This window comes from Drosophila simulans, chromosome 2L (assembly GCF_016746395.2).
Source record: "Drosophila simulans strain w501 chromosome 2L, Prin_Dsim_3.1, whole genome shotgun sequence".
Lineage (NCBI taxonomy): Eukaryota > Metazoa > Arthropoda > Insecta > Diptera > Drosophilidae > Drosophila > Drosophila simulans.
The window spans coordinates 21,810,373-21,821,445 of record NC_052520.2 but is presented as its reverse complement, the minus strand read 5'-3'; the positions used below and the strand labels follow the sequence as shown (position 1 = coordinate 21,821,445).

Here is an 11,073-nt window from a genome sequence, read left to right as displayed (position 1 = left end):
GAACCCACAGAGGAACCATGTGGCTTAGATCACCCAATTCGTTGAGCTTTATCGTGGGGCATATTTAATTTTTTTTTAGTCCTGTCGCTTATTAATAAAAGGATTTGGGAAAATGTAGTGCTTAGCATGGAACATTCAATGAAAATTATTTCAAAATCTCCACAAGCCAAAAGTTAAGTTATGAAAACTGTCACACTTGTTTTCAAGTCTATTGTTTTCTGTCTATTGTCTTCAATGTACATACATACGTGGATAACAAAAATTGTATCACAATGGACCTGCGTCCGGAACTCTCCTTGGGTGGGTTTCGACAGTCTTAGTCCTGAGTGTATGCTGATTTCTTCTATCTTATTCGGGCATTACGTGACCTGATTACGTTAGTCACACGCGACTGCTGGGGCTATGGGCATCGTGGGTTAATAGTTTTGCATCAGTGACCACCATTGCTGACAGGCTAGCTGGGAAGTGCAGGGATTCCGTTTTCTCCACTTTTGGCTAGCACTACCTTATAGACCTTAATACGCTGCCGATACGATATTCGGCCTCAATGAAAACCGAAAAACAACATGATATTAAAAATGAGCACACAAATGTGGATGGGATGTTCTTTAAGCCAAACTCTTACAATATTTCCTGACATCTTCAGCGATTTTAAATGGGCTTAATGTTTCGTATGGCAATAGCTTTAATATTTCTACAATTACCTACAAAAGAAAAATTGATTCAGGGTATTTATGAATTCAATTTTGTCGCGAAACGAAAAATGTGCTAAATACTCAAGAACATTTTAGATATATTTTATTTTATTAATTTAATGAAAAATACTTTCGGGAATTAATTAAAAACATTGAATTTCTTTTTAAATTGGACTGGTTGATTTTTCATTGGAGTCCATTACCCACAGAAAATTGCCCGTTTTGTGGTTCTGTTTGGATAGATTCTTTGATCTCTGCGGTGCCTAGCAAAGATTTTTTGGAAAAATCCGTCAACACTGATAGTCAGTACGCAGGTCCTTTTTCCAAGCAGAATCATTTTGGTCTGTTCTCAGTTGCTTAGCGGCAACCTGAAATTGTGCCAACTTACGACTTGATGAGAATTTCATTCGCTGCGGGATTTTATGACTTTAACTGGGGGCAGCAAGGCGCTGGCAGAAGTGTCGAGGAGGTCAGTTAAATGATTCTGCATTATTTGTCGATTCCAGTCCATGCGCTTTGCTTTCGTCGGTGGCCTGCCATAAAAAGTCGATGCATGCGAAATGCTTGCGTGACGAGCTCAAAGCAGTCACCGCTTCAGCCAGGATTCGATTTCTTGCCCAGTTCGGTTGGTTTATTTGTTTATTCATCGAACTGGGCGAATCGTAAAAATTATGTTGATGAGTCATCAGTAAATGGTATTTATTTTATTGCCAGTCAAGCAGCCTTTGCCATCCTATCATCACACACCCATTCACCTATGACCCAGCCGTGTAGATGATTCCAATTCCACTTGATACCAGGACTAGGAATGAGATGCTACTTGTATTATTAATGGCGACACGCACTAGGAGATTGTGCGGACCCAAATGTTGATTATAGAAGTCGCACTTATAGGTCAGCGCTTTTTTAAGATTCGCACTAAATTGGAGTGTTACCACATACAAATAATTATATTATTCAAAATATGTAAGCTTAAAAATACCTTTGAAACAATAATGGGAACTTAATTACTATTATTTTTTTGTTTTTAAAACCAAATAGTCGAGTGCAGGGCTTTTAGATATCAAACCATATCAAAAACATTTTGAAAACGATTTGCAAAAACGTATTATTATAAAGTAATTCCCCAAGGGGGTAGCTTTGCATTACACAGGGATATGGACTTTAAAAATACACTATCTGGTCGAGCACATATTAAGTCGGCACTTCCAATTGCCGCTCGAGAAAGCGGAACTAGCGAACGGGTCAACAAAACATCAATAGATTGCACTGCCCGTGCAATCTAGCCTTTCATTATCTCGTCCCAAGGACTATTGAACTTCACATTCGGGAAAATTTCATGAAAAGGAACTATAAGAAAATAGTATTACTTTCGTTACATCTAGTAAAAAGCCCTTACCCAATCCCGTGGTATCTAATTCAATATTAAAAGTGTTTAACCTTTGCAAATTGAGATCTTCCTCTGTCACTTTCTCCGCCTTCGTCTCAGCATCACCCTCTTTCTTTTGGTTTTCCGTATGACTTTTGTTGACCATAGCTGAAGAATCCCCGCAATCTTCAAATGTTTCTTTAAATCGACTGCGACTGACGACAGCACTTTTTTTGTATTTTCGTCGCATATACTTCTCCAGCTCATGTTGATCGGGCTTCGCGGTTCGCTTATCAAAGGAACTTTTGCCGCCGGAAGGCACACCCAACTCGTGCCTGTAAATGGTAGGCACATGAACCACGCGTGTAGAACTAAGGACTTGGTACCGATGCTGGCCAGATTTTTCGATCTGGGTTCTGGGTTCCTGGTCGATCTCTAGGATTTTCTTCTCCAACACTTGCACTTTTTCCACGTCGTTCATACCCGCTGCCATATCACGCTCTATAATTAGACTAATTTTTCTGTAAGCGGCATTTTGCTTTTTACCAGCTTCTCTTTTGGCTTGAATCAGCTTCTCCACATCAGTTTCAGTGTACGAGTATTTACAGGCATTTTTTACCTGCACCTGTTTTTTGGCGATGTCATTAAGTGTTGGCAAAGTGCATCGATTGCGCAGATTGCTTTCCAACCACACCAAGAATTCCTTTTGTGTTATTGGCTGATTGGAAACCACGTCTATACGTGAATAACGCTTTTCGGAACCGAACCTCAAGACCAGGATCAGATTCGTACGCTTACCGTCTACCCGGTAGTCCTTTCTGTCCTGATGCAGAGCAATAGTTTCGTAGATGCAGTAGATTTTTCCGACATTTAGACGCACAAAGGATCCGATCACAGCCTCCGCGAAAATAGGTTTATCCAGTAAGTTCTTTATGTCGCTCCGTTTTAACACTGCTCGACTTAGCTGCTCCAGGTTGGATACGCATTCTTCGCTTTCAACCTTCGTTTGCGCATCGTTTTGGGATGCATTGTCTCTCTCACTGTTAGGCGAGGAATCGCCGGAATAAGTCTCTTTGACCTTGATATTTAGATCCGTACGCTTTTGTGTCTGGCAATCATTACTAGCCTTCGTCTGCTCTGCACGGTCTTCGGAACATTTTTCCTTGCTTGATTTATTGTTGCGAATTGCCAATAATCGCTCAAAAGCATGTGCTGTTTTGCCACCAGACTCCCGCACTTTTGTGATCTTTCGTCTTGTCCGTGAGCGCTCATCCATTCTGCAATCCTCTCAGTGTCCCTGCGATGTCCCTGAGCTCTTTCCCAACTTCAATGGAATGTTGAATACTCCTCCCACTCATAAATCGAGTTCGATCCAATTCACCGAGACTTTTGAAGAAATTTTGAGGTTTCAGCTGTAACATGAATTACCAATTAGTTTTAGGCTGAGAAAATAGTACGTTTGTTCCATAGTATACTTGGTTCGAAAAAAATGTATGCCGAGCTGTTGTGACATTTGTATTAATCATTTAGGCAAACATTTCTATACCTGTTACTCGTAGATTAAAGAGTATACTAGAGTCGTTGAAAAGTATGTATCAGGCAGAAGGAAACTATATTCTTGGTCAGAATCAATAGCCGTTCGATCTAGCCATGTCCGTCTGTCAGGATGAACGTCGAGATCTCAGGAACTATAAAAACTAGAAGGTTGAGATTCGGCAAACTACAGATTCTGAAGACAAAGACGCAGCGCAAGTTTGTTAACCCAGGTTGCCACGCCCACACTTTTAAAAGATGTGTCGATATTTTTCCACATTCTTGTCTTGTAGTCTTGTAAATTTCTATTGATGTGCAAAAAAAAACTTTTTCCCACGTTCACTCTAACGCCCTAAAGCCGCCCAAAACTGCCACGCCCACATTTGGAAAAAGTGTTGGATATATTTTCATAATTTTTAGTCGCTTAAATTTCTATCGAATTGCCAAAAAACTTTTTGCCCCGCCCACTCTAACGCCCTAAAGCCACGAAACCGGTTACGCCTAGCTGAATAACGGGTACCTGATACTCGGGGAACTCGACTATAGCATTATCTCTTGTTCCTGAACAATTACTTTAATGGCTTGCCGAAGCTAGATTCCTTCCATGCACTGTGGTCCAGAATTCGATTTTTTTGGCATAAAGTTTAAAAATTGAGCTACAGACTTGAAACTTTGTACATTTTGTTGTTAAATCACAAATAGTTTGCACAGAAAATTTGAAGTCTGTGCGACCACGCCCTCTCTTGCCTCCCATATTAACTACTGGTATGACTCAGGAGTCAACGAAATATCATTTTTTTTTTTTTTTTTAAAGTCGTGTATATTGTTGTTTTAAAAATAATCGCCCTCTTCTTTTTCTAGTTCTACATTTTAAATTTCCGAATCTGAACTCGAATCAGAATCAGATTGTGAATCCAATATTTTGTCTCATGGATCAGGTTTAAAATTATACTGTATTTCCAAAAGACTTATTACTGCCTTCGGAAGTGGTTTTTCCTATTTTTTCTCTCTCTTTCTTTTAAACTAATTGTTGATAATAGTGGGTCCGAGTTATCAATCGCTCTGTGGAAAATATCACTCATCCTATTGATCCGACTATTTTTCCTTGCATGTGATAGTCGATCCCTTTTGTAAAGCTTATTCCGGGCTTCACTCGTATTTTCAGTTTCCTTTTTAATCTTTCTCCTGCATTTTGGTAAGATAAGTTTCGGCGTCCAATTTGCTGGGGTGTCTTGGAGTTTTCAAAATCACTAACAAGAATCATTATCTTAGACGCCATCCACTTGGTATGTTTGGAAATAAATCGGTGTGGTTGTCTGTTACACTCGGGCAGTTTTTTTTTAATAAATAATTCAAAATTTACTATTTTTTTGTCAATATCTTCTGTCTGTTTCGATTCCTGATTATTGTTGTTGATTGCGGAATAAACGTAATCTGAAACATAACTTATTTGCCTATTGTTACGCCTCCAAATGTCCAGGAGGTCGCTATGTCTGAACTCAAAATTGCCTATATAAAATCAAATTTTTAAAAAAACGAGCAAAAATGGGCAAAAGATATTACTTTACCGTGAAAGACAATAGTTAAAGGTACAAACTGACGTTTTTAACTTTTGTCAGAAATTGTCAGAAAATTAGTTATACTCCACGAAACACAGGGGACACGTTAGAATTTTCTGTTAAAATACACATAAATTGGATGTCACACAACATAAAAACAGTACAACTATACATATATTACCTAAATAAGTTAAAAACATCATACCTTGGCATTTATTTTCCATATTTTACTATAATTTTTGGATGCGTATTAACGATCATACCACATGCAAAAGTAAGCAAGTAATTTTTCGGAAATTGCATTCTCTCAATCAGCTTTTTAACACTTCAACTTTAAAAGCTCATAAAACGATTTAGTGAAGCTTTCGGTCAATTTTGTTTTTGGTTTTTATTTATATGATCAATTTTCTATTAGAAAATAATTGCTAGAGGACGATATATTGACATAAAAATTTAGACTTTATGCCAAAAAAAACGAATTCTGGACCATAGTGCCATGTTTTATGCAAACCAAAATCTAAAGTTTCGCACATTTTCTCTTTAAAATAAACAACCTCCCGCCACCACCCACTTGAGCTCTTGTCACTCCTTGTTTCCTGTGTTATGATTTTACCTAATTAACTACAAAATCAAAAACATTGCAATGCAGTGGTAGTCCTGCCATATCTGTTTTCATACAAAAAGCCATCAGAATCAGAGCCAAAAGCCCGCACCAACTTATACCTGCAACGCGAGGCAGATATGGACCCCGAACTAGTTGTGGAGCAGAAATGCGAACAGAACTTGAAGCTCTGGCTGACCACGATTCCTCGTTTCCCAGCCGTGAACACGTTCAACACGAACGGCGATTAGTTGCATTTGTTTATGAGTATGGATTTCGGATTTGTCTCCGGCTGTGCCAGGTGGCCCCACCATCCACCATTCCCACGTCGCCGTAATGGGCGGGACAGCGCTAGCTTATTGCATTGTGGCGTGCGGGTGGGTAGCGAATACTCTGGACGAGTCGCTGCCCATCAGACAATTGGAAGGCTTCATACAGGGCTGTACTCAGCAAACTGTGCCAAATCCAAATACAGTTTATGATAAGGAACGGCTGACCTACAGTTGGATGCAGATGATGATTGTGAGAGATGAGTTCAAGGAATCTTTCAATTTCTTACAGGTATGCCTTCAGTTTAACGCAACTTATTTACTGTATGTTCGGATTCAAGGTATCTTTACCCACGGTTAACATCTCTGGCCGGCCCTTTCGGGGTTGATAAGGATGTGACTTCGTTTTCCCTCAAGTTTATCCACATTGTAAAGTAGACATTATGTTGATGCCCGCCTGGAACCTGGTCAAGTCATGTCCGTTGGGCTCGGGTCATATCGCACTTGGGACATCTGCCGAAGGTGGCGATAATATCCCTGAAATTATTTTCCGTTGGTGAAACGTTGACTGGCCGTCCTGGTCTTGGCCTTTGTTTTATTGTAATTGTTTCGCAGCTTGGGCCATTGTCATTGCCAACTTCGTGAACCTCCCCTGTCGCAGACTGGCGTCCCATCGCAGCCGGAACACATTAGTGGAAGATGGACACTTGGGAGCTGCGGGTTTCATGCTAAAGTTATTACATGACATTCTCTTTTTTCGAAAGTTGTGCCACTTGCAATTATACACTTATTCTGCAACACTCCGGGTGAAGTCGATGGGGTTGACAGCGAGCGTGTGTGTAAATGTGATTTTCGCATATTGGCCCTCCGAACTAATGGCTTCACTAACGATTGTAACCGTTGTCCTTAATGGCATCCTTTTGCGTATCACGCGCTTCGAGCTTAACCGATTTGCTTTGTGTGTCTTACATCCCCCTAAAAAGGTACATTGGTCATGGGCTGCAAGATTAACAGAATAGATAATTCCCTCTACCTTATTCTTTGTCATTTTTGTTAAAAGCCGTTTTGGTAATTAAACATTTTTCATGGAAACAAAAAGCTTGCATTTAAAATAAACATTTTTAGGGTGTTAATAAATCGCATTTGATATGAAAACTTGCTTATTAAATTTGTACATTAATTCCTTCCTTAAACCGCTCTTTACACACATCTCGACCATCGTTGTGTTCTAAACAAAACTCGCACGAATTTATTGTTAATAGAAAAAAGGATTGAACCAATGAGGCACGCACATTAAGCCCTTTCCCATAATCGAAAAGCTGCAAAATATCCGAACTGCGGACTGCTGGCAATAGGGTTAAAGATGCCTATCTGGCCAGAGCTCTGGCCACAGCTCTGTAGACACTAGACACTCGTAAACATCTCTAATCATACGATATCGAAAAATAATCTCACAACGGAAATGGCATATTTAAAATGCCAACGGATTGCTGCGAGTTAACTTATAAAATCCAATGCCCACGAGGACTTCCAACTCGTTATAGCGGCGAAATCTCATCTCCTGCCTCCCTTTTCCTTCCCACCGACTGCACAACCGACCACACAGCATCTTCGGGCATCGTTTTGGGGGATTGTTAGTGTTTATTGCCTCAGATTAGTTTGTTTATTGTAATCCTCGTTATAAATTAAGCAAAACTTGTGCTTAAAAAGTTTTGGGAAGAAGCTGCGTCCTACGGTACCATTCAAAGAATTCCACAAGCATCCTCGTCCATTTTAATTGGCTAAATATATTCCCAAAGGCGTAAAGCGAACTTGAAGCAGATAATTGCAGCAAATGGTTTATGACCATTGCGACCATTTTTAAAATAATTAAGTAGGTGCCAGAATAGAGAGAAAAACCAGATGCTATAGTCGACTTCCCCGACTATCAGATACCCGTTACTCAGCTAGTAAAAATGCGAACGCGAAATTTCATATTTCTATATATAGATATAAATATTGGTAAATTAATTGAGAAATAAATGAGAAAACCATTTCAAAAGTGTGGGTGTGACAAAAAGTTTTTTTTGCAAATTGATATTAATTATACCCGTGACTCGTAGAGTAAAAGGGTATAGTAGAATCGTGTAAAAGTATGTAACAGGCAGAAGGAAGCGTTTCCGACTATACAAAGTATATATATTCTTGATCAGGGTCAATAGCGAGTCGATCTAGCCATGTCCGTCTGCCCGTATGAACGTCGAGATCTCAGGAACTATAAAAGATAGAAGGTTTAGATTCAGCATACAGATTCTAGAGACAAAAGCGCAAAATTGTTGACCCATGTTGCCACGCCCACTGCAACACCCACAAACCGCACAAAACTGGCACGCCCACATTTTGAGTGCCACAAAACGTGTTGATATTTTTTCACATTTTTATGATTATGTAGTTACAAGATTACAATTATTAGTCTTGTAAATTTTTTCCCACTTTCTACCGATATTCTAAAAAAAAATTTGAATTCCTCGTTCAAACTTCCAGCTGAGTAACGGGTATCTGATAGTCGCGGAACTTGACTATAGCATTCTCTCTTGTTTTATTTTGGTATTGGTCTTTCCGATATCTATCGATATGCCAAACACATATTGGCAACGCCCACTCTAACGTCACACCCACCTGCGTCCATACTTGATATTTATTTTATAATATATCTAAATAAATATAAAATATAAAATATCTTTATTTGTTATGTTTCTTGGTTTAAATTTTATTGTACATTCGATCCGTCGAGAAAACGAAACAGGTAGACTCCATAAACCACATTGACCACATAATATATTTCCAATTTCCATCGATATTCATATCAAAAACATTTTGAAAACGATTTGCAAAAACGTATTATTATAAAGTAATTCCCCAAGGGGGTAGCTTTGCATTACACAGGGATATGGACTTTAAAAATACACTATCTGGTCGAGCACATATTAAGTCGGCACTTCCAATTGCCGCTCGAGAAAGCGGAACTAGCGAACGGGTCAACAAAACATCAATAGATTGCACTGCCCGTGCAATCTAGCCTTTCATTATCTCGTCCCAAGGACTATTGAACTTCACATTCGGGAAAATTTCATGAAAAGGAACTATAAGAAAATAGTATTACTTTCGTTACATCTAGTAAAAAGCCCTTACCCAATCCCGTGGTATCTAATTCAATATTAAAAGTGTTTAACCTTTGCAAATTGAGATCTTCCTCTGTCACTTTCTCCGCCTTCGTCTCAGCATCACCCTCTTTCTTTTGGTTTTCCGTATGACTTTTGTTGACCATAGCTGAAGAATCCCCGCAATCTTCAAATGTTTCTTTAAATCGACTGCGACTGACGACAGCACTTTTTTTGTATTTTCGTCGCATATACTTCTCCAGCTCATGTTGATCGGGCTTCGCGGTTCGCTTATCAAAGGAACTTTTGCCGCCGGAAGGCACACCCAACTCGTGCCTGTAAATGGTAGGCACATGAACCACGCGTGTAGAACTAAGGACTTGGTACCGATGCTGGCCAGATTTTTCGATCTGGGTTCTGGGTTCCTGGTCGATCTCTAGGATTTTCTTCTCCAACACTTGCACTTTTTCCACGTCGTTCATACCCGCTGCCATATCACGCTCTATAATTAGACTAATTTTTCTGTAAGCGGCATTTTGCTTTTTACCAGCTTCTCTTTTGGCTTGAATCAGCTTCTCCACATCAGTTTCAGTGTACGAGTATTTACAGGCATTTTTTACCTGCACCTGTTTTTTGGCGATGTCATTAAGTGTTGGCAAAGTGCATCGATTGCGCAGATTGCTTTCCAACCACACCAAGAATTCCTTTTGTGTTATTGGCTGATTGGAAACCACGTCTATACGTGAATAACGCTTTTCGGAACCGAACCTCAAGACCAGGATCAGATTCGTACGCTTACCGTCTACCCGGTAGTCCTTTCTGTCCTGATGCAGAGCAATAGTTTCGTAGATGCAGTAGATTTTTCCGACATTTAGACGCACAAAGGATCCGATCACAGCCTCCGCGAAAATAGGTTTATCCAGTAAGTTCTTTATGTCGCTCCGTTTTAACACTGCTCGACTTAGCTGCTCCAGGTTGGATACGCATTCTTCGCTTTCAACCTTCGTTTGCGCATCGTTTTGGGATGCATTGTCTCTCTCACTGTTAGGCGAGGAATCGCCGGAATAAGTCTCTTTGACCTTGATATTTAGATCCGTACGCTTTTGTGTCTGGCAATCATTACTAGCCTTCGTCTGCTCTGCACGGTCTTCGGAACATTTTTCCTTGCTTGATTTATTGTTGCGAATTGCCAATAATCGCTCAAAAGCATGTGCTGTTTTGCCACCAGACTCCCGCACTTTTGTGATCTTTCGTCTTGTCCGTGAGCGCTCATCCATTCTGCAATCCTCTCAGTGTCCCTGCGATGTCCCTGAGCTCTTTCCCAACTTCAATGGAATGTTGAATACTCCTCCCACTCATAAATCGAGTTCGATCCAATTCACCGAGACTTTTGAAGAAATTTTGAGGTTTCAGCTGTAACATGAATTACCAATTAGTTTTAGGCTGAGAAAATAGTACGTTTGTTCCATAGTATACTTGGTTCGAAAAAAATGTATGCCGAGCTGTTGTGACATTTGTATTAATCATTTAGGCAAACATTTCTATACCTGTTACTCGTAGATTAAAGAGTATACTAGAGTCGTTGAAAAGTATGTATCAGGCAGAAGGAAACTATATTCTTGGTCAGAATCAATAGCCGTTCGATCTAGCCATGTCCGTCTGTCAGGATGAACGTCGAGATCTCAGGAACTTTAAAAACTAGAAGGTTGAGATTCGGCAAACTACAGATTCTGGAGACAAAGACGCAGCGCAAGTTTGTTAACCCAGGTTGCCACGCCCACACTTTTAAAAGATGTGTTGATATATTTTTAAATTTGTAAATTTATAATCTACTGGTAAAATGCTATAGTCGAGTTCCCCGACAATTAGATACCCGTTACTCAGCTACTGGAAGTGCTCACGCGAAA

General features: G+C 39.8%; 2 protein-coding genes across 4 annotated transcripts; both read right to left on the bottom strand.

The window, feature by feature from the left end:
* Nucleotides 1-1,784: 1,784 nt before the first annotated feature.
* LOC6733115 (RNA polymerase-associated protein RTF1 homolog) lies at nt 1,785-3,628 on the bottom strand. Of its 2 annotated transcripts, XM_016180526.3 has the most exons (3): nt 3,540-3,628; nt 2,095-3,476; nt 1,785-2,045 (listed from the first exon to the last, which is right to left on the bottom strand). In XM_016180526.3, the coding sequence occupies exons 2-3, from the start codon at nt 3,338-3,340 to the stop codon at nt 1,978-1,980; spliced, it is 1,314 nt and encodes a 437-aa protein (XP_016025832.1). In that variant the 5' UTR covers nt 3,341-3,476; nt 3,540-3,628; the 3' UTR covers nt 1,785-1,977. The 2 variants fall into 2 exon arrangements, with proteins under 2 accessions (XP_016025832.1, XP_002080192.1); XM_002080156.2 differs by lacking the exon at nt 3,540-3,628 and having other exon boundaries at nt 2,095-3,533.
* A 5,259-nt stretch (nt 3,629-8,887) lies between these two features.
* LOC120284974 (RNA polymerase-associated protein RTF1 homolog) lies at nt 8,888-10,731 on the bottom strand. 2 transcript variants are annotated; one of them, XM_039294878.2, is made up of 3 exons: nt 10,643-10,731; nt 9,198-10,579; nt 8,888-9,148 (listed from the first exon to the last, which is right to left on the bottom strand). In XM_039294878.2, the coding sequence occupies exons 2-3, from the start codon at nt 10,441-10,443 to the stop codon at nt 9,081-9,083; spliced, it is 1,314 nt and encodes a 437-aa protein (XP_039150812.1). In that variant the 5' UTR covers nt 10,444-10,579; nt 10,643-10,731; the 3' UTR covers nt 8,888-9,080. The 2 variants fall into 2 exon arrangements, with proteins under 2 accessions (XP_039150812.1, XP_039150806.1); XM_039294872.2 differs by lacking the exon at nt 10,643-10,731 and having other exon boundaries at nt 9,198-10,636.
* Nucleotides 10,732-11,073: the final 342 nt, after the last annotated feature.

Excerpts from the sequence above, each read along its gene's own strand:
- LOC6733115 (XM_016180526.3), bottom strand. The coding sequence starts at position 3,340 with ATGGATGAGCGCTCACGGACAAGACGAAAGATCACAAAAGTGCGGGAG. Across the intron at positions 2,046-2,094 it reads ATTAGATACCACGGGATTGG|TTCCTTTTCATGAAATTTTC; the intron begins GTAAGGGCTTTT and ends ATTTTCTTATAG.
- LOC120284974 (XM_039294878.2), bottom strand. The coding sequence starts at position 10,443 with ATGGATGAGCGCTCACGGACAAGACGAAAGATCACAAAAGTGCGGGAG. Across the intron at positions 9,149-9,197 it reads ATTAGATACCACGGGATTGG|TTCCTTTTCATGAAATTTTC; the intron begins GTAAGGGCTTTT and ends ATTTTCTTATAG.